The 24696-nt window shown below is 38.0% G+C and overlaps 1 protein-coding gene across 1 annotated transcript in view; it reads right to left on the bottom strand.

Moving 5' to 3' along the window:
* Window positions 1-24696, bottom strand: part of LOC145684719 (translocation protein SEC63 homolog) — a 172409-nt gene that overhangs the window by 17975 nt on the left and 129738 nt on the right. The window contains exon 14 of the mRNA XM_081757093.1: window positions 8108-8239. Within this exon, the coding sequence (XP_081613219.1) occupies window positions 8108-8239 (132 nt within the window). The remainder of the gene's footprint in view (window positions 1-8107; window positions 8240-24696) is intronic.

Here is a 24696-nt window from a genome sequence, read left to right as displayed (position 1 = left end):
TAGAAATTTTTCAAATTCAACAAAACGAAAATGAATCGGTCGATTCATATTTCTTAAGGAAATTGAGGGCTATCAGACAGCTTCAGAGGAACAGAAAATTCATTTTCTTTCGTTAGGACTACACAGAAATTTGCTGCAAAAGATAGCGTTAGAATCCTTTCCAACAATCCAACGGCTCCAGGATCGACTCCACGAACTGAAAAAAGCTCAGGATCTCATGCAGAAGAGAAATTATGTGGAATTGTCACAGGCAATTCATTCTTTAATCGGCCAACCTAACCGTCCCTCAACATTTCCTGTGAACGACTTGCATAGCCAAACGAATCCTATTTCATCCTTGCCAACCTATGTACAACAGCCAACTTCTACTGTGCATCACACCCAACCTACTCTTAGTTATTCGCAATTGTTACCTTCTGCACCTCCATCACAGAATATCTTCCCTCCTCAGTCAACTTCCTCTGCACCTGAAGTTTCGAATCCGCACCCCCACCAAAGTCAAAACCCGCCCTCACAACCTCCTCACACGGACCTTTCCAAATTAGCAAATCAACTGGCCGAGTTATCGTTAATGGTGGCACAGAATGCCATGAAGTCCAATTATAGGCGTAACAACGGACGAAAAGCGGATGCGAAGAATAGCAATAAAGGAAATAACGGTGGTAGAAGAAAGAACCATTTTGTAAAGGGCGACAAAATATCAGTCTGCTCAATTTGTTACAAGAAGAACCACGGAGCATCCACGTGTTGGAATAATCAAAAAATTTCCAACCAGGGAAATGCATAGATGGGCTCGCAGGCCAAAATCAAGCCTCGCGGGCTATTTCAGAAAAATCGGTGCGGGCCACACAGACCACCACAATTAAAATGTGATGGCAATCAAGAAGAGCAGGCAACAGCGGAAACTTTTAAGGGCACGGACGCCAATTTTTTCACCCAGACAACCAATAATAAACATCCAGAACATGTTAAGCTGGGAATAGAACATAATAAACTGTTACTCAATATTAATGTAAATACAAACAGTCTACCAGCTATAATAGATACGGGTTCTAGTCTTAGTCTATGGTCAAGACGGGACGTACCCCCAAAATGTACACTGATACCATTTCAAACTCGTATCAAGGGCATTGCCAACAAAGTTCTAACTTTAAAAGAAATAGCTTTAATTAAATTTAAAATTGGCACCACTACCTTCTCACATTACTTCCGCATCATAGATGCTGACTTTAATCCGATTTTTGGGAATGACATTCTCACAAGACTTTTCTCTCAAATAGACTTGGAGAATAAATCTATATCATTATACAGAAAGCCTAGGAAACCTATGTTTCCAATGGAAAAGCAAGAATCGGAAGAAATGTCACGAGACACTACGCACTCTTTGCACTTGTAAAGGAATGCAAACGTCATCACAGCAAGTAAACTTACGATTCCGGCGAAGTCACATTTCTACTTCGATTCAAAAAGAAACTATTCATGAAGCTGCATTTTACATTACTCCATTACAATCATTATTAAACCAATACGGCTTACAGGCAATGACCATGAGAGTACCGAGTAACGACCTTACGTTACTAATTTCCAATCCCACGTCACGAATAATAACACTAAATAAAGGTACACCAGTGGCGTATACAGAGGAGAATGTGGAAGAATTTTCATTTACAATAGAAGAAGACGAAAAGAAAGCGCATCAATTTCGTACTCAAGAAGAGATAAAGGAAAGATTAAGGCAAACTGCTAAATCTTTTAACATTAACCTTTTTGATATAAATCCAGATTTACCGGAATACCAGCGAATAGCTGTAACCAACTTATTATACAAATACAGGGATGTGTTTTCATACAGCCTAGAGGATATAGGCTACTTTAGAGGTTATGAGCACAAAATTCGTATAGATAAAAGTGCGTCATTCCATCACCGTTCCCCACCAATTCCATTAGGGATAAGAGATCAAATTGATAAGCAGATACAACAGCTGTTACATGCCAAAATCATAACGGAGACACAGACTAGTAATTTCTCCTTGCCTTTAATTGCTATTAAAAAGCCAAACAGTTCAGATTTCAGGCTTGTGTTGAATCTCCAGGCATGCAATAGTTATACAAAATACTTAAGCGTACCATTTCAAAATACAGAGGACGTTTTACAGGTTTTAAAAGGGAAAAACCTAATTTCAACCTTGGACATTTTGCAATCGTACTTCCAGATAAAATTGCATCCAAATAGCACTAAATATATGACTTTCGAGGTAAATTATACACGCAAAAGTTATAAATTCCTTAGATGCGTAATGGCACATTGTTCCTCTTTCCAATCTTTAATCATAGTGATAAAAATGCTACTAGACGGCTTACCTAAACGCATTACCAATTTCGCAGATGACATCGTCATCGGTTCTTATATGTGGGAACAACAGCTTTCAGATTTGGAGCTTTTATTTCAAAAATTAAGGAAACACGACTTCCGAGCCAACCCCAAGTACTAGGATTCCTTGTATCCGGAGAGAAGATAAGCATCTCACCAAAAATCGCAAAGAAGATCAAGAATTTTAAAAAGCCAACTACCAAACGCATCAAGAATTTTAAAAAGCCAACTACCAAACGCATACTTAAGAGCTTTATTGACCTATGCTCTTATTTACGAAGTCATATCAAGGACTTCACGACCAAGATAGAACCTTTCCAGCAACTTCTTATTAAAAATGCCAAATTTAAATGGACAGAAAAACATGACGAATTATTTGAGAAATTGAAAGAAGACATTTTGAATGTCCCTTCTCTCTATCATTTCGACGAAAAGCTAGAGATAAGGCTGTACACGGATGCATCCTCTCACCAGATCGGAGGGCTATAAGCTTGTTTTGATCCTAAAACTAACGAAGAAAGAATCGTTTCCTATTGTAGCAGACGTCTCACAAAAACTGAGACCAAGAGCTCAGTATGGCAAAAAGAATTATACGCTATCATATATGCTTTACACAAATTTAGATATTTCTTACTTAATCGTAAATTTAAATTGTTTACAGACGCAAAACGTCTAACCTCTTTACGTAGTCACCCGGACAGGGTAGGCAAATACACTCGCTATAGACTTTTCTTAGCTGACTATAATTTCGATATCTGCCACATCGAAGGGAAGAAACATCCGGCTGATATCATCAGCCGCTTAGAGCAGAATAGCAGTGATACTTCAGAACCCATGAACCCACATCAGGCAATCGAAGATCTACGTGCATACAGATCTAATTCATTAGAGGAACCCATTCTCTGAATAGAATACTCTGGATCTCTGAAGAACTTACAAGAAGAGCAGCGTAAGGATGACGCATGCGCTGATATTATAACAGTTTTAGAAGGGGGAGAACCGGCAAAAAGTTCCACCACGAGAGCAGCCAAATATTTTCGATTAAAAGACAATATATTGTATCGTACACAAAAACATCCAGAACTTGGGCTACTTCATCTTTTGTGCATCCCGAAAAGCTTGGCAGGACATTGGTTTGAGTCTATTCATAAAGACCCGTCAGCTCCTCATTTTGGGTTTTCTAAGACATATAAGACTGTCCTTAACAAATACTACGTGCCAAACATGAAATCATACTTGGCATTCAGAATCAAGAACTGTAGGGAGTGCCAACTATTGAAAAAACTACCCAAAAAACGACAGGGAGAACTCCTGCATCACCCGATAGGCCATATAGGAGAAAGATGGATGTTTGACGGCTTAGGTCCCTATCCGCACGAAGAAGGGAAACCAAAATATGTTTTAGTCGCCATCAAAACAAGTACACGTTAAATAGTGACGAAGGCTGTTAACGGGATTACGGCAGACACCATTGAACAGTTCTGATTGGAAGAAATAATTCTGAAATTCGGCGCCTTTCGTTTCCTTCATCTGGACAGACATCCTGTGCACAGAGCGAAGAAACTTCAAAAATTAGCAGAGATATATAACTTTGAATTTAAGTTTTGCCCTGCTTTCAACCATCAAGACATAGGATTAGTCGAAGTTATGAACAAAACACTGCAGAATTCCTTAAAATTTTTCGTCCAGCAAAATCATGAAACATGGCTAAAATTATTACCTCATATTACTTTTGGTTTAAATAGTTTCGCTCAATTAGGAACGAAGAAATCTAGCTTCTTCCTCATGTTTGGATACGAACCTAGGACAATCAGCGATTGCAAACTACAGATTACCCCCTGGTACAGCTAGAACGAGACCAACTCGTAAAACTTCGAGAAAAGACATAAACAACAAAGAAGTACTTTGATAAAAGACATAAACAACAAACTTTTCACACTGGAGATAAAGTACTCATTTACTTTCCCTTTCGAAGAATTGGAGAGTCATCACAATGGACCGATAGACACTGCGGACCGGCTACAATAATCTCAAAACTAAACAATAATCTCTATCGAGTTCGCATGCCCCACAATTTCAGGGAGAGAGAACAGAATATCTCCATCGATAGAATCAAATTTTACCATGATGGCGAGGAACACACACCACACGAGGAAAATGAAGAACGCAGCGGATAAGATGACGAACCGAACGGAAAAAAAGATTATCATCCTCTCAGCAGATATAAACGAGCGACATGCGAAGCGGACTTCAGCGGCAAAGAAGAAAAAAAGCGAGACAAGAAATAAAACATGAAATAGAAGAAAATAAGATACACCATATGATACAGCTAACTATTTGAAGTGACCAAATCTAGTACCTACCTTCGTATTCAAATCGCAAGCGATCCATTGTGGGTTTTCTTCACTCTTATAATTCCTAACCAACTTGCATTCTGTCATATAAATAAGTATCCATACATACAATTTCCTTCAGTGAACAAAATTGCAAGCCAGCATTTTCTTTCGACTTCGAGCGAACGAACTTCACAAGGCCAGCTACAGCATTTTTTTCTCTTCGCTTCACCGTTGCGTATCATATAACTAACACATTGACCTACATATACAGAGTGTTCAGAAAATCAGGACCTTTGTTTGGCAAACTTTTTTCCCGCGTGACTACAATTATCAAAGTACTGACTTTAACCGTTCTCTAAATATGTTCTGTCATCTATTAACTAGTACTAGCCAGAACTAGACCAATATTAGAAACTTTTTATATGATAGCACCTTATGACGTGCGAACTTCATAACATATACTACGAACATTACCATCAGTGACGTAGTTATAACTATTAACTGTACTCACCAGAGCTTCGACAGCCTCTCCTTTGAGGAAGATGACGTAATATACGGATCCTGCTTAGATAAACAGGACAAACTGTCAATGCTCCAACTTCAACTTTCATTTTAAACTTTAGTGTTTCAAAGAGTGATATCAGTGACCAGTGTTATTTAACTTTGATTTTGTGTTTCAGTGTTATAGTGCATTTACAGTGTATACTGTGCCCAATATGCAGATTCCACATGAGGGTACAAACAAAAAATAATCCAGTTGCTTATTTTTTCTACGCCCCGGGGGTGTAAGGATCCCCACGTTGCCGTACCAGGCAATAACCACGTGTGACCTACATGTGTTAGCAATAAATAAAAACAAACAGACGACGGTCCCGAAGAGGAGTCGATCACCATCGCCAATAGTCGGAAGGACGAGAATCAACGATGGAAGCCGTCAAGACAGAATAAAAAGGACCTGCACACCTCGACCAACATCAATCTTCCCGGATTGATCGCAACACCTAAAACCCCTCTCACGACGCTTGGTCACCGAGAGGTACCCATCCTTATACCCACGACGCTTGGTCACCGGGTTCCTTTCCTCTTTCTCACGACGCACGGTCACCGAGAGAGAGATACCTAATCTACACCCCTCTCACGACGCTTGGTCACCGAGAGTACCTCACCTCAAAGCCCACGACGCTTGGTCACCGGGCTCCTATCTAATCTTACCTAAATATTAGTGGAATTTCTTATTATAATTTGTGTACATAAAACTTTTATAATAAAAGGGTGAAGGGAAAAGTCCAAATCCCGAGTACATTTATTGCTCTACCCGAGAAGTTTTACAATATATATATATATATATTTGGTAGGAGTTTGTGAGGTTAGATGGGGTGTTGAACAGTGAATGATATAGGCTGTTTTACTCAGGTAATGAAAAGAATAGTCATATTGGTATAAGAATCATTTTTGGGAATAGCTTAATAGAGATGGTAGTGAAAGTAGAATTTGTCGATGATAAGGTTATGATGTTAAGACTTAAAGAGAAAAAGAAGGATTTACACAATGATGATATACATATACACATACACACCTTAGCACACAAGTGAAGAAGTAGGGAAAAATTATGAAAAAATGAAATGAAATGAAGTCTTCGAGTTTTACGTCCCATGGTTATGCCGGTTAGGCTAAAGGAGACGGTGATGATGAGTAATGTATGACATGGTGGAATGAAGAAAGTGGGAGGAAACGGGAGAACCCCGAGAAAACCCACGCACACGGTGTTTGTCCACCACAAAGTTCACTTGGCGGGGGCTGGGATCGAACCCGGGACCCCAAGCACCAGAGGTGAACGCTCTACCACTGAGCCACCGCGGCCCCCAGAAAAATTATGAGAAAATAGAAGACATTGTAGTTAGGAAGAAAAGGGGTGCATGCGTAATTGTAGTGGGAGATTTCAATGCTGTCGTAGGGGAAAAACAGAAAGGTACTGTTGCAGGCAAATATGGTTTAGGAGAAACAACTGAAAGCGGAGAGGGACTGGTCAATTTCTGTAGACAGAATTCACTAGTAATTTGGAACATCTGGTTCAATCAGCAGAAGAGAAGAAGATATACATGGAAATCCTCAATAGATAAGCAGAAGGTATTAGATAGGCTATGCTATGATTCAGAACAAGTATCACAATTCCTTGAAGAACGCGAAGACCCTCCCCGGGGTCGACATTTTGTTCTGGGCGAAGTGGATATTTAACTGGAAACTATAGACAGAAGAAAAGTAAGCTAAAGATGTTAAATACTGAAAACGAGAAAGTAAGAAATCTTGATAAATTCCCAGAAAATTGCTCAAACGAGGAATGGATAGGTGTAGGTAATAACAAATTTTGGGAGCATATTAAACTTTGCACACAGCAGGCTGCAGAAGAAGTAGTAGGTTACCGCGAATCCAAACGGCTCAGAAACTATCGGTTACAGAACAAATATTCTAGAAGATGAGAGAAAGGAAGACATGGAAACAGGTTGATACTTAAGATGGCAGAAAGATGTACAAGAAATTAAACAACAAATTACGAAGGGAAACAGATAGACCAGGGAAGAGGTTCCACAAAAGGAAATGCAAGGTCATAGAAGAATTAAAAAGAGTTGAGAAATATGAGAAAATGTACAAGTAGATGAAATTTATGTGATTTCGGAGGAAACAAGGGGGTATTAGGATGGCAGTAAGAATACAAAGGGAAGGTAGTTAGCAAAAGAAGTGAAATCTTAGGAAGATGGAAAGAATATGTTGAGGACTTATATGAGAGTAGGCGTAGACCATGTGACGTAGATACTGAATTAGAAGATGAAATAGGCGAGGATGATAAAGGGTTTATTATTCTCCGGGATGAGTTTTAGAAAAGCTACATCCAAGATTAGGAATGGAAAGGCAACCGGGATGGGTAATATATTAATAGTATTCATTAAGAATATGGGAGACAAGGGCAAGAAAGACTTGTTCCGACTGTGGAATGAAATATATGAAACAAGCGCGTGACCAAAAGATTTCCTAATGACGATCATGATACTGATTGGTAAGAAATTGAATCCAAAGAAATGTGAGGATTATACAACTATTAGTCGCATACTGCATGCAGCAAAACTTTTGCATAGAATACTGAACATAAGGTTGTATGGAAGAACAAATGAGAACGTTGAGGTGTAACATTTGGATAACAAAGGAGAAACAGAGGCTTGAAAGATAGCTCCATTCCCAACATTGATACATTGGTTACCTTCAGAGAGAACAAATTTGGTTAAAGAAAGTACACCTAAAAATCTTGTCCCTGCTTAAATTGTGTGCATTTTATCACAGTTTTTTCTCCATGAAGAAATATGTTCAGTAATGGTATGAGTAGAAAATTCATTAAAATAAGACTTACCTCAGGATAGTAAGGACAATGTACACTGTGGGATTTGTTTGATAATCCCATGATCATCTTCTTTTTCTTCTCTCTGTTTGTGCGAAGTTCCTGTTCCCAGTCTGAATCAAGGTCACTATGGTCAGAAGACTCCTTTGTATAAATAAATAAATAAAAAAGAAATAAATTAGTAGTTTGAAAATATTTATTTAATTTATAAAGGCAAATAATATATGTACTATATTGTTGCAACATCTTTCGATGTGACCGTCCTTGACTCACATTTGACACTTCAGTTAGTATCTTACTTAAATTGATGAAAAAAAACACGGTTTTAACAAATGGGGCAATAAGTGACACAACGAGAGTATCTATTGATGTTGTCAGATGACTCAGAGCTGGCCTTAAGCCGATTGGACCGATTGCTCCCAATAGGGCCCCGCACCAAAGGGGGTCCCGCGCTAGTGACGTCTACTCTATCTTCCAGACTACTCTACTTTCCAGTTTCGTTTTGACAGCATATTAAGCCCCAGAGAAAAAAAATTATGTTGTCCTTGTAACTAAATTTTGTTCCTAATGCAGGGCGCAAAATTTCCGGTCGCCAGGTAGCCATTGACAACTAGAAATTTAGAGCTGGTGACAAGTGTTCAGTAGGAATGGTTTCTGCCTAAACTCACGGGCTGCGCAGTTTCTGTTTCGCACGAAAATAACTGTCACTGAGAGAGGAAAAACATGGAATGTGAAGTTTTCCTTTGTCAAACCAAAGGCTAGAGTGGGGGGGAGGTATCTGTACATGAGAGATACTGGCGCCCATCATTTTTGTGTTTGCGAGTGCATTTGACTTTGAAATTTTGCGCCCTGTCCTAATGTATGTAATTAATACATGCCATTCTGCTCGCGCAGCCCCCAGCCAAGTGGCTATATGGTACCGTTAAGATGGCTCTGCTATTCTCTGTTGTCAAGTACACACAACAACATACTGCAATACAGGTACATCCATGGATTCCACAAGAGAGGGTATATCCTCTCCCTAACAAGTAAATTAATAGTTTGCATTAAGTTTCTCGGCATAAGCAAACATTTTCTGAATTTAATGCTGCAATAGTTTCTTTATTATTTTTACGTTTACAACTTCTATTGCAAAAATATATCTTATGTCCAGGTTGTATCTGCGCACTCCCAACTCCCCTAACATTCCCCAAATTTCCTTACACACACACCCCTGGCCGTAAAAAAAATGTTTTCTTTGAGTTTGCGTAAAAATGTATATCATTGATCTGGGTGCACACCCTCTTTTATTTTCAACACTCCACTAAGTAAAAGTTCCTAGCGTTCTTACTGATTATGATATATGATACTACCGTGAATGCCGAAATGATATCAAGTAAATCAGCCTCAGTATGACTTCTTTGCATATTCTTTCTCTTATTATAGCTATATTAAAAGTACAAAACCAGAGGACAAACGTTTCCCACTCCTGCAAAAAGTTCCGTGTATGTATTTAAAAAAAAATCATGTCAGGAAAACGGAGTGTATAATGCGTACTGAATAGGTGGCTGCTTATGAAGGTTTGCCTTCTAACTCGAATAATAAGGTGGCTCAGTAGTAGCCGGTGGGTGTAGCCGAACGGTCTGAGGCGTTAGGCTGATGATTGTAAGGTGAAGCCCATTGGGGGTTCGAGTCCCTCTGAAGAGCAAGGGTGGAATTTTAACTGTCCTCGATGTTTCTGTGTTCGTGTCTCTGTCGTGTCCAGTAGTCCTGAGAAGTGGTTAAAATAGAAAAAAATAGTCAGGAAGTTTTTTTTTTTAAAAAAAGTGGTAGAGCGTTCACCTCCGATGCTTGGGCTCCCTGGTTCGATCCCAGCTCGTGCCGTGTGGACTTTGTGGTGGACAAACACCGTGCTCGTCGGTTTTCTCGGGGTTCTCCCGTTTCCTCCCACTTTCTTCATTTCACCATTTCATTCATTACACATCATCACCGTCTCCTTTAGCCTAACCGGCATAAGCGTGGGACGTAAAACTTCAAGTTTTCATTTTTTTTTTCGAATAATCAAATGGGAAATATGTCATCCATCTTCCATCAGTTCCTTAAGGTTTATGATCGTCTCATCACCATTTCATTTTGTCTGCAGTCGATAACGATTTTAAGCTCATTTTACCTATCATAAGTAGCTACCTACGATGTTCTCACTAGCGTACATGAGGTTTTCCTGACTTGAATTCTTTTCGAAAGATACAGCTGTTAAGAAATCTTTGAACCAACGAATTCATATCAATGTGCATTTCATTATGCCTTGCAAATATATACTTATGGAAACATAGACTTCATCATTGTATTTCTCTTAAAATTCTAGTCCAATTCGATATATTAAATGATCCTTTCCTATTTAAAAATAAAAAGTGTAACGAGATACAAGATGGGTGACTTCAAGATGGCGGCCATGATAAGCATACCGTCAAATAGGTGTCTACTTCCTCCCGGTTTTGATTAATGTGATTTTTTTTTTTATTCCTTTATCTGTGTTACAAACAAAATGAAATGTTCAAACTTGAAACACACTGTTATGGCTTATTCTGATAAATCAGGTTTTGGGGAACTGCGTCCCTCTTTATGGACGGAAGCACTTTAAATTTTGCGTACAGTCACTCGTTTCTTGATATTCAACACTTCTCTGCCAAGTTTGATCAAGAAACTAGATTTCGACATCGTAGGGGGTCTAGGAAAATTCGGTGTGGGAAATTTTGATGTAGGAAAATTCGGTGTAAGAAAACTCGGTGTAAGAAAATTCGGTGTACAGAAAATTCGGTGTACGGAAAACTCGGTGTGGGGAAATTTAGGTGTAAGGTAGATTCGGTGTAATACATATTGAATATTACCACTTACGATAATTTACGACACTTCATATTGTGAAAACGAAAACCATAAAATGTAACGAATAAAATGTTATTTCCTATTTCAAGAAAAGCAAATTTATTTTATTATTATTATTATTATTATTATTATTATTATTATTATTATTATTATTATTATTATTATTATTATTATTATTATTATTATTATTTTGCCTTCAGTGCACTACCTCTTGCATGTCTTTCGCGGGGTATTACTATAAACTACTTTTCAAACACAATGAAGCTGACACTTTTTGTCAGAAATAAAACAATTATAAGTTCAGAGAAAGTTATAGGAACAACTAAACACACCTTTCCTATAGTACATCATAGAACATATACAAGGTGATTCTTTTAAAACTCACGGATTTCATTTAGGTCTAGAATTTCTAACTGAAGTCCGATTTTCATGCGGTTTGTGGCAAATGATCAAGGAACGTTGGGAGATTTATGTAACTATGTTTACTGGTTTAAATTCATTTGGGGTAATATCGGCCACGCCTCTAGAAAAACAGCAAATATTCGCCACTGTATCGAATTGGAATTAGGTGACGTGCGGTGTGGAGATTTGAGTTTCTTCGTTAGATGGCAATCTCGCGACCGTCAATAAGAAACAAGAAACTGGGCCGTTGTATTGAGAATTATGCTGTGCTACTGTACCAATATGATCAGGACACAGTTACAATAATGTACTCTTTGGAGCAACGTGATTTTATCCTTAAAAAGTTTTTGGAGAACGGGATCTGTTGTTGCTACGCAAAGGGCATTTAGAGGCAACTTTGCCTCACGTTCTGCCCCAGACAGGAACATAATATGGTCGTTAGTGAATAAATTGCAGGAAACAGGATCGCTTCTGAGGAAGACAGGGAAGCATCGGACCTCGCTGGCGGATGTTGTGAAAGATGTCAAGTACCGACTCTAAGTCACCCAAGAAATCTCTATTCAACATGCGATTTCGCTTCAAATATCCAATATCTCATTCGAACTGTAACGTACAATGGCGAATATTTGCTGTTTTTCTTGCGGCCTGCTCTATATTACCCCGGATGAATTTAAACCAGTAAACATAGTCTCATAAATCTCCCATCCCTCCTTGATGATTTGCAGCAAACCGCATGAAAATCTGACTTCACTTAGAAATTCTAGAGCCAAATGAAATCCGCGAGTTTTCAAAGAATCACTCTGTATATACATATGTAAGATGCAAAAATATATTGATCAAAAAAAGTATTACTGGAAAGGGCAATATAAAGCAGGATGTTTTATCAGATAATAGTTGTACAAATAGTTGACTTCTCCTCCAATCAGACACTTTAATTTGTTTGTCTTAAGGTAAACAAACTAAAGTGTCTGATTGGAGGACTTTGAGGACTAACGTGTCTGATTGGAGGACAAATTTCTCGTCACGTAAGGGCCATAAAATGTTAAAATCCCTCGAAATCTAGAATTCCAATAATTTCAGTAACACAATTCAATATAAAGCAATATAAAGTAGACAGTAAACAGTAAAAATGATAGTAGACAGTAAAAGTACGCTCTACACAAAATTTGAACTTCAAACTAATACACTCATTTATCCTCAAAGTTGAGTTTTTAATAAATCCTTCGGTCTACTTCAGTTTGAACTTAAAACTAATACGCTCATTTATCTTCAAAGTTGAGTTTTTAATAAATCCTACAACGAATCTTTCTTTACACCTAACATTCCCCACACCGAGTTTTCCGAACACCAAATTTTCTGTACACCGAAATTTCCTACACCGAATTTTCCTGCTCCCCATCGTAGGTTTACTTGTAAGAGAAGAAAACTATAAAATACTGGTACAGAACCTTCTTGAAAAATTGCGAAGCACAAGAGTGAAATTTATATTTTAAAGTTCATTTACTGTCTGCATTTCCATTTGAGCTATTTTTCTGAAAAATTAGCTGCTATAAGTAATGAACACTGTGAACGTTTTCACCAGAATATTTTGCAGATGGAAAAAGTTATAAAGGGAAATGGGACCCGTCCATGATGAGAGATTACTGTTAGTTCCTCCTGAAAGAGGATTCTACAACATAGAAACGGAAAAATGTTTCGAAACTGTCTTTGCCGTTAATCAGTTTTCTTAATCAAGCTTATAAGTAAACATGCAGGCTGTTCCGGGAATAAACTGACAAACTTATATGTGTTCAGGATCTCAATACAAGAAAATTGTTTTTCTGCGACTTTGGTCGGAAACGCTTAATTACGGAGAGAGAACTAATTAAAAGTAATTACTGGAATTGGTCATTCCTCTTACCCTTTTATTATTCGTAACTCCGTAAGGTAAACGCGCCTGAATTCGACAGGCAACCGAATTCGACATACCTGTGTTTAAATGTTGTGAAATAAGCGTAAGATGTCATCCCTGCAATCGTGAATAGAAGTGGCAACATTATGGGAGTGTCTTTTCTCGTGTCAGAAGTACGGTTACAGTAGATGAGTCATATGTATGGAGAAAAGAAGTACATTGTTGTGTGTGTGACACACTCTTCGAGAAAAAACGCATAATCTTAAGGAAAACATAAGACGGCAGGTTATTTTCGTAAGACTTTTATTAAAGTTAGGTTTGCTTCAAGCAAATAGTGGTACTTTAATGTTGTAAAGGAGTTTCAATCAGTGCGTTTTATTTTCTTCTGTGAGGACAAAGGTTGTGATGTAACATGAACGGGGGGTTGTCGAAAACACGAGCCTTTATTTGTAAAACGTACAAGTATGTTCAAAGTCTTTCATAAAGCTATTTGTTGCATAATTCTCCGATAGTTGTAACCTCAGTTCGACATGGAATGTCGAAATCAGGTTCCAACATGTCGAATTGAGGATCATCAAAATAACTATTCAGTTCAGAAAATTTAAGTTGTGTTCTTTTGCCCGTCTGATAATATCTGCATAATAATAAAACAATATTTGAAGCTGAGAAGAGATTACTACTAATAATAATGCCGACTTAAATTTTACATGGATATAATTGAAGGTGTCGAATTCAGATACCGCAACTGTCGAAACCAGGTGAAGTGTGTCGAATTCGGGTTCCATTGGCGAGTTTCAGTTTCATAAAAAATTTTAACATTAGCATTTGAGCCTTGAAGTAACTTTTAGTATTAGTAGAGACTGTACATTTCAAGGAAAAAAACGGGCCAACACCGACCAATATTATGATCACAATAGGCAATTGATTTTGAAAAAGGTCCTTAACCTGTCGAAATCCGGCGTGTTTACCTTAATTAAGCGTTTTCGATCAAAGGTCTGATTTTTATTGTATTGAGGTACTGAACACACATGCGAAATTTGTCGGCTTTTCCAGGAACACCTTGTATACGAATATGTAATGACGAAATACACATAAATTTGTAAATGATGTATTTGCAAAGTTTAGTATCACATACATGTATTCCTTTCGTTAAAACTTAGAATTTATCTTCATAAACATCTTTTATTTTATATCTCAAATTATATTTACTCCTGTCAGCAGTTAATCATCACCATTTTCATAGCAGAAAATCTGAGGGCGATACGAAAAAACTGACTGCATTTTCGTTTTCAGGGAGTTTGATTTAGTAAGGATTGCATTGTTTTATCTCTGTACATTTTTGAAAGTTGAAATTTGTAGATATGTGTTATCAGTGCCACAAAGTTTACTACTGAAAGTATATGTAAAAATAAATAAGTAAATAAACATAAATAAATTTAATCCGTGACTGCTATTACTTATGTTATCGATAGTTTTAAATCCAGGTGCAATAGGTTTTGTCTTCACTTCTCACTTCTTCACTAACCAACAAAAATAATCGAAAGAAGGCGCTAGTGTAACCTATGTGCAGGAGATACATTTGTTTCACAGAAAAAAAAGAGGGCGTGACTCGTGTGCATTTTCGTGCTGTGAACACGGTTGATTGGGATTTATGATTATGATATAATTAAAATATAATTAAGGTAAGTTTTAGTGATCAATATATAAACAATGTGTCTCAAATATGAAGTCAGTGATGTTTGAAAGAATAGCATAAAGAGCAGTAGAAAATGTCAATAAAACATCAGGTACAGTATATCATTGAGTGTAACTGAAACAATGAAGATGAATTCATTTTCTCATTCATATAGACCTATGCATTTAGTAACGGGCGACTTTTCATAAGAAATTATAGGCAGGTGTTATGTTTTATTCAGTATATGGATATAGTATACATGAAGCTTCATCAGTTCCCGAAGGTGAAGGACGCTCATCTTTTAGGGATTATTCATAGAGTATGTACGAACTTACAAAGGGGGTAACAAAGCGACTTTTATATACTTATCGACTGATACGAAAATAAAAAAGAACGTACGTGTAGTGCCCTTGTACTTTATCTATGACTATGTGTGTGTGTGGGGGGGGGGGAATTAACGTGTATCGCCTGTCTTGTGCACATGGATACTTCTTACTATTGTACTACGTAGAAAATTTATGGTATTTCATGTAGAAGTGGTAATAGAACACAGAAAAAACGCAGATCAGGGGGTTCTCATGTATACTATTACCCAGTATATATATCGGGCCCCTACCACCTAAGGCCGGCCCTGAGATGACTGTTGCCCGATCACGTCTCTGAAGTCATGCAATTTGTCTCGCCGGATCTATTAATATCTGGCTATTTATTTGGAAATATTGTACAGGGAAAGTGTTTAGAGATCCATCACTGAAAGATATATCCTCACTTAAATAAAGAATCCAGCGAAAGATAGAGCACATTCATCTTCAATTGCTGCGCATAATTTGCGAAAGATAGGCCATATCAGCGACAAGATATTATATTCAAGACAAGTCATGCTCAACAGGTGCAGCTAACATAAATAGTATTTAATGTTCTTACTTTTTCCATGATTAAGAGTTAAAAGAAAATTAAAATTGATAAGATATTAAGTTCCTACACCTGTTATTCTTCTGGCACATACTCCTCACGTTACCTATATGTGTAGGGGAGACCGGAGCCAATTGTAAGAAATTTTACATTTTATTTTGTTCCTCACATATTTATACTCCAATAAGTATGAAAATTATACAATATTTTAATTGAAGCTTTGTTGCTTCATTCATTTTTTTTATTCATGACAATTTCTAACATAGAAAGTTACGAAGCATTTCATGACAATATCTGTCTTGTTACAAACGTCCACGTGCCCGGGTCAATTGTAACAGAGCTTTAGGACAATTGTAACATGACGCTTTTATTGAAAAGTACAATATATATATATGGCATGGTAAAACAAAATATATGGTTAAATAATACTAATACTGATAGGTTTAAAAACGGATGGGGATAACAAACTAAGAGTATAGACTACATCCTGACATTTAAAAGTAGATCTATTTAAAAATATACAATTTCCACGCGTCAACAAGATACATGAATGATGAGTTACTTGTTACCAGTACCATGCCACATTAGTTCGAAATAACTTTTCTGCAGCCTAACTTAAATATGGCCAAGCAAGCCAAGATTAAAGTATGACATAACATAAAAATTCAAGTTTGTGATGTAACAATGGCGTTTGGCGTTCCTAGGCAACATCCGTACTGGCGCCCCCATACCCCTAATACGCTCAAGTGCACTGCGCCTCTAGGCAATGCCTACCGTACTACCCTATTGTTATGCCACTGTTTCAAGTCATAACGATGTTACTAATACACACCCACACTACATTTGTAGCCCCTATAAACATTTCTCACACAACGACGCAAACAGAAAATGCGCTACTGTGCGAGAGAGATTAAGTAAAACAAGTGAAAAGTTTCATTCTTGATTATTTCTGATGTATCACAAGGGGAGCGTATTTCACAAATGAGTCTTTAAAAATTTATTTAAAGACATGACAAGGAAGGGACATTAGACTATTGTGATACAACACCGAAAGGCACTGATCCGCAGCCAGCCACAAACGTTTGTAAGGGTGTATAAAGAAGTTAGGGAAGGACCCATCGTAAATAAATATGTGGTGAAAGTCTTTTCTTTCCCTATAGTAACCATAATGATATATTATACACAAGGCGCCAATGATTTTTTTGGGTGTCGCCCCCCCCCTCTACGTACTTGTGGCCCCGGTAAAGCATACTTAATACGTACATTGCCCTTATTAATTACATCAATTGTATTATCTTCGGTCATATCTAGTTTATTTTCAGAATAGTTCAGTACAACTTTGTCTGGGAAGATTGTAACATGTTACAATCGTCCCCGATCGCTGTTACATTTGTACCCGTTCTACAGTCAGTGATAAATACAATGATTTCTCATAATAAAACCTAATAACTTTTGAACCACCCAACCAATCTCGGTCAAAATTTACAACATTATGAGGGTCGGACCTTGGGTGTTTTTTTTATCGTTTCACTTTGACGACTAACCTAGAGGAGGGGAGAGGGAGATATATGTTTAAAAAAAATTAAAATGACTGCCTTTGTGACTCCATCACTCTTGAACAACTCGACCGATCACAATCAAAAATTTCTACATACATGAGTTTAGAGACAGGGATTATTTTAGGCTATTCAATTTGACGATCAACGTAGGAGAAGGAGAGGGGAGAGAAATTTAAGAATGATCAAAAATGAAAGATATTAGTGTTGAATTCATAGTTTTCGGGGTCGATGAGAGAAACAGTGACTCTTCTGATGCTGTTTCATCCAAATCCAGCCCTGATAGTTAAAGAAAGAAGGGGGTACAACGTAGGGGAGGGGAGGGTACAATGTAGGGGAGGGGGATAAACATTTAAAAATGATCGAAAATGACTAATATTAGTGTCGAATCCTTAGTTTTAGGAGTAGTTGAGATAAACAGTGACAATTCTGATGTCGTGTGCCGCAGCACGGAGGAGAGGGAGCTATATATACCGTAGGGGAGGGGGAGGGAGAGAGAAATTTAAAAATGATCAAAAATAACCGATATTAGTGTTGAATTCATAGTTTTCGAGGTCAATGAGAGAAACACTGACACTTCTAATGCTGTTTCAATCCAAATCCAGCCCTGATAGTTGGGGAGGAGGAGAGTACAACGGAGGGGAGGGGAATAAACATTTAAAAATGATCGAAAATGACTAATATTTGTGTCGAATCTATTAGTGTTAGGAGCAGCTGAGATTAACAGTGATAATTCTGATGCCGGGTGCCGCAGCACGGAGGAGGGGGAGGGGGAGCTATATATAATAATAATAATAATAATCGAAAATGACCAATATTAGTGTCTAATCCATAATTTTCGGGATCATTCAGATGAATAGTGACATTTCCGATCCGTTTTAAATCCAAAATCAGCCCCGCCACTTGGGAGAAATGGCCACTATCAGTGTCGAATTTATAGTTTTCTGGGTCGCTTAGGTGAACAGTGATACTTTCGATCCCGTTTAAATTCAAATTCAACCCCGCAACTTGGGGGAGGGGGAGGAAGAGATATTTAAAAATGCTCGAAAATGACCGATATTAGTGCTGAATCCACATTTTGGGGGGGTCGCTGAGACGAACGATGACACTTTCGATGCCGTGGCCCGCAACATGGGGGAGGGGAAAATATATATGAAAAACGTGTTGACCTGTTTTGCTTGTATAATAAAGATGTAATCAGCGCCGTAACTTAGAATTTTTTTTGGGAGGGGAAGCATTAATATTTGGGTACAAATAAGGGGAAAAGAAGTTGGACCCCCTACAAAATATGAAATACAAAGAATTGAAAACCTTAATAAATATTTTTTATTGCTTCTAGGGCCCCACTTGGCGTCTTACTGAAGTAGGGCCCAGAGTCTCATTCCATAACGAGCTCCGCAAAATTTGCGCATCGAAACGTAATGCAAATAATGCAATAAGTATCAAGGTAACCAAGAAAGTTTTGTCGTTTTTTCGTGGAGGTCTGTGGAGGTCTGTGTTCAATTGGCCCTTACATCGTGAGTTTAATGCGAATAGAGATAAGACGAAAGTCAGTTGTTGGTGTGAGTATATTCAACATACTACCTGGTTGTGGCAGTTCAGTTACACCATGAACTTGAGTAAGGACAGTGTGAACATGGGACCTCCACAGAGCGTCATAAAAGTGTATATGTTGTACGAGTTCAAACTGGGGTCAAACGCTGCTGCAGTGGAGCGGAAGATATGCGAGACATTTGGTGAGGATGTCGTGACTACGTGGACAGTGCAGCAGTGGTTTAACAAGTTTAAGGATGGCGACGAAACATTCGAAGACGCACCACGTGCCGAGAGACAAACTCATGTACAAAATGAATATCTTCAGGCAATAATTGAGGCGAACAGTGGCCAGACATGTGAGGAACTGAGACTACGATTCAATGTGAGTGGAGAAACCATTCGGCAGCACCTCCATCAACTTGGGAAGAACTACAAGTTGGGTCGATGGGTTCCACATGATTTGACTCCGGGCCAGAAGGCAATGTGAACAGACACCTGTGTTTCTTTGCTGTCTCGTCTGCGGAAGGAGACATTTCTGGACAGAGTGTTGACATGTGATGAGAAGTGGGTCCTATAGGAAGCTCCACGCGCCGTCATCATTGGTTAGCATATTATGAACCGGTTCCAAAACAGCCGAAACCAGCACTGCATCAGAAGGGTCCCCTGTGTGTTTGGTGGACTCGCGGCATCGTGCATGGGAACTGCTACCAGCTGGTCAGAGCATCAATGCAACTTTGAACTGTTATCAATTGAGCCGTGTTCAAGAAAAACTCAAAATTCTAGAGCCAGCACTTCTGAATCGCAAAGGGGTCCTCCTGTTACAGGACAATGCTAAGCCTCAAGTGGCTAGGATGACCTGGACACCATTCTACTCCTTTGATGGGAAACACTATTGCATCCACCATATTCCCCGGACATTGAATCCGATTATCACGTGTTCCATTCCTTGGACAATCTCCTTAGAGGACGGCAGTTCAAATCTTTAGTAGAGGTGCACAATGCGCTTCGTACGTTCTTCGCTTCATGGCCCACCAAGTTCTATCATGATGGAATGAATGCCCTTCCAGATCGTTGGCAGAGGGTTGTTGATGCTGATGGGAACTAGTTTTGATATTCCAGATACTCTTACAAGGGAAGAGAGAGAGATTATATATTGAAGTAGAAGATGGTTTATATACCAATCGAAAGCACTAATGACGCCTATTACGAAACTGTAATAAATATTTTCCGAATGCATATACTGTGTGAGTTACTCGTATATGAATGTACAGGGTGTTCAGAAAATCCGTTTTGATCCCTAGAAATCACAAACGATGAGACAGATGCTAAAACAGGGAAACACATGTTTGATCATTTTAAAAGTACACCGTATCAAAGCAAAAAGCGTTGTCCCTGGGCCACTCGTAGGGTCCCAGGAGGGGGTCCAACTCAAAAATTGCAAAAGGTAGGAGGGTCAAGAAGCATATCGTTGGAAAGCTGTTGGGAAATGAAAGAAGACGGAACAAGTTTCGACTCTCTAACATTACCCTGTGCAAAATGGCGGCCGGTCAAAATTTCAGCGAAAACGTCATTGTAGACTATGGTACCCCCCAAAAGAAAAACTGAAACGGTGAGACAGATATCAAAACAGGCAAACATGTGTGTCATCTTTTCAAAAGTGCAATTATTGAACGTAAAAATGTTTGTCCCAGGATCCCAGACGGGGTCCTACTCAAAATTTTCAAATGGCAAGGGAGGTCAAGTAGCATATCGTTGGAAAGCTGTTGGGAAATGAAAGAAGACGAAATAAGTTTCGACTCTCTAAAATTATCTATGTAAAATGGCGGCAGGTTAAAATGTACATCTTCATTTCGATTTTCCGAGCGCATTCACTTTCCATTTTGCAATCGGCACTTGTCATTGTAAGATATTTGCACATATTCACTGCGACTGGTGCAAGAGTTTTTTTTTGTTTGTTTGTTTGTTTGAATCATTTTATAATTGATAATCCAGACAACGAACGTACGTACCACTATTGTACAATCATAAACATAAATAAGTAGAGGTAAGAGTCGTTATTTCTTATGGCTCCAACTTTTACTTATTTATGTTCGTGGTTGTACTTACATTATACATTAACTAGTCAGTTCTATACTCAAAGATGTCAAATTTTATGTCTTTTCTTTTCTTTATTTCTTTATTGCTTTTATTTTATTATATTGTTTTTATTTATTAACTAGGGACGTACTAGAAGTGGTACACAGGAATATGCATGTATTATATATCGTTGGAAATGTCAACCGAGTACACCTCACATGTGAAATATCTCGCTTGAATGAGACCTGCATGGGGCGTGCCGAACATTTGAAAATCAGAACAAGGCACGCTACGAAATACCAGAAAACGTAGACAAAATAGGAAGTTATGATGTAATTGTTTTGAGATGTTGTATGTTTAGGTTTGAAAGGTAGCTGAATACGAATCTGACATCAAATGTTTACAAATCAAAATGGCGGATAAAACATGGCGGACACAAATTACAAAAAAAAGTATGGATCTGAAATTGAATATATAGAGATATTCGACATCGCTATGTATGAATCGGATACCAAAAGTGTACAATTCAAAATGGCGGATCTAATATGACGGACAAAAAGTGCAAAAGTACAGAATTGACGTATATGTATCGAGACAAACCTGGACTCTGACTTGATCTCGTCTCGATTTGGAAAAGCACATCGTGGTCTCGATGTTCCGAGACTAGTCTCGATGACGGTACCATCACTACTCATGAGATTGGATATTTGTCATACATATGGCTCACAAGTGTACACGGCACAATGTGGAATCGAAAAGACAGTTATGGAAGCTTAACGACGTTTCAACTCCAACGCTTATTTTTCACTGCCATTGTTCGGATCCTCAGATGATACCTGCAAATAATCGCAACGTATGCTCCAAGCGCCATTCAAGCGAGATGTTACAGTTATAAAATGTACTCGGTGCGAGCTTTTCAGCGATATATAACACATGCCGATCCCTGCGTATCTAATTGGAGGCGGGGAGGGAGTTGCTAGTAAAATAATTACTCTCTATAATTGCAATTTGTTCGTATCATAAAACTTTCGTGTGCGCTACAAAACCTGTCCTGCATTCATGCCTTAATTTTGGCATGATTGTATAGCAAAACATGCTTCCTGTTTATTGTAAAATATCACCTGTCTCTACTTGTCCCATTATGTATGATACTATAGCTATTTTTCTACTACATGTGTAAGAATAACATATTTCCGTTCTGTACACACTTTTTGCACTTTTAGTCCACCACATTGGATCCATCATATTGCATTTTGCACTTTTAACATCGAATTCGTACTCTGCAACTATGAAAACCTCTACCTACCTACTTTCAGTTCCATAGCGGTGTTGCGCATTTTGTCCGCCATATTGGATCTATCATTTTAAATTCTACATTTTTGGTATCCGATTCATACATAGCGACGTAGAATATCTCTATATGCCCAATTTCAGATCCATAGCTTTTTTGTGTGTGTAATTTGTGTCCGCCATTTTGATTTGTTAACATTTGATGTATCCAGCTACCTTTTAAATCTATGTATATACAACGTCTCGAAACAATTGCATCATAGCTTCCTACTTTGTTCACTTTTCCTGGTATTTCGGAGCGTGCCTTGTTCGGATCTTCAAGTATTCACCACGCCCCCTACAGGCCCCATTCAAGCGAAATATTTCATATGTGAGGTATACTCGGTGCGACCTTCCCAACGATATATAATACATTCAGATCCCCGCGTACCACTTCTAGTACTTCCCTAGTTAGACATTACTGGGCCCCAAGAATTGAATCTCACAGTATTGGCATTTCTTTTATTTCTGTTGAGTACAAGAATTAAAGTGAAAACAAATTAAAACCCGGCTACAGAAAGAAGAACTAAAACGCAAGATGTTTGCACAGTGTTATCGTACAGCGTCCAGACTTGTTCCATCTGCTTTCATTTAACAACAGTTTTAAACGATGTGCTACTTGACCCCCCTTGCCATTTGAAAATTTTGAGTAGGACCCCATCTGGGATCCTGGGGCCAATATTTTTACTTTCAATAATCGCACTTTTGAAAAGATGATACACGTGTTTTCCTGTTTTGATATAGGTCTCACCGTTCTTTTTTTTCGGCGGGGGTGGACATAGATTTTACGATGTTTTTGCTGACATTTTAAACGGAGGCTATACAGGGTAATTTTAGAGAGTCGAAACTTGTTCCGTCTTCTTTCATTTTCCAACAGCTTTCCAACGATATGCTTCTTGACCCTCCTACCTTTTGTAGTTTTTGAGTTGGACCCCACCTGGGACCCTACGGGTGGTCCTGGGACAACACTTTTTTGCTTTGATACGTTGTACTTTTACAATGATCAAACACATGTTTCCCTATTTTAGCATCTGTCTCATCGTTTGCGATTTCTAGGGGGAGGAATCGGATTTTCTGAACACCCTGTATATTCATATAAGTCGCACAGTATATGCATTCGGAAAATTTTTATTGCAGTTGCGTGATAGGCGTCATTAGTGCTTTCGATTGGTATATAAACCATCTTCCACTTCGATATATAATCTTCCTCTCTTCCCTTGTTAGGTGACATATCGATATTCGAAGGTGGTGGATGAAAAAGTGACAAAATTTTCTTGGGTATCTATATAGTTATAGTTTATATTTGCAATGCCGACTGTCGCAAAGTTTAATGGGATTTTTGCGTTGCTTTGACTCAAACTGCTGTAGAATAAAGTCTGAGATTACATTTATGCTTAATCTTAACGAAAAATATATACTCAATTTTGTTGAGATTATAGGGCAGTAACAGCACTTTAAATTATTTTCAGTTCTTCTGGAAAAGGTATGGAGGCCCTATTCCATGCTTTAGGAATTAATTGTGCAGGATCTGCCAGGGTGTGAGTGGGAAAAATATTACCGGAGCTAAACTCTTTTGTTTTGTGAACCTCAGGTAATCAGCATTAAAATGTGATATGACTTACACTTTGATTCAAGTAGAATCCAAGATGGCGACCTGAAATTGAAGATGGCCGCCGCTCGGACTGGCAGAATTTACATTTTGCGCTGTAGACTAGAAACCGCTGAGGGTAATGGGATTATTCTTGCCGAAGTTAGTCAGAAGAACCTAAGCATTAAAACGACACCTTAATTATAAATTTACAATGATTGGTTAACATTTTATCTCTGTTTAATTTTAATTTAATTAAGACGAGTAAACTTCCCAGTTTCTACAATATAGACTTACCTTTAAATATCTAAGGAACGTTGTTCTTAATTTTTTTTATTGCCTGTCCCGACCTGAACACATTTTTATCAATATTGTACTTTTGTTATTATAAATCTTTCATAACGTTGTTGTATTATATAATAATTTGTGAGTTAGGCATACCGCGATGTCTGTAATGAGAAATTGGAAATGAAAAATACCAAAACTCAGTTAAAATGACAAATGAAAACTTTAAATTAATATTTGGAAATGTTTTATTTATACGATATAAATACAACGTAAGTGTGAAGAGTAATGAATACAATGCGTCAGACAATGAATTGAAAAAGTAGCAATAAACAGAAAACAATAGTATGTATATTTTTTCTGTGCTATCCATTGAACGTGTTATCTAAACATTGAATGAATTCTTTCACTTTGTGCCACAAGAACAATATTGACAACTGGTCTGATTTCTTTTGCACGCGCATGATGCTTTAATACAATATACACATT

Source organism: Thermobia domestica, chromosome 5 (genome assembly GCF_964235325.1).
Source record: "Thermobia domestica chromosome 5, izTheDome1.hap1.1, whole genome shotgun sequence".
NCBI classification, from domain to species: domain Eukaryota; kingdom Metazoa; phylum Arthropoda; class Insecta; order Zygentoma; family Lepismatidae; genus Thermobia; species Thermobia domestica.
This window is presented reverse-complemented; position numbering and strand designations above follow the sequence as displayed.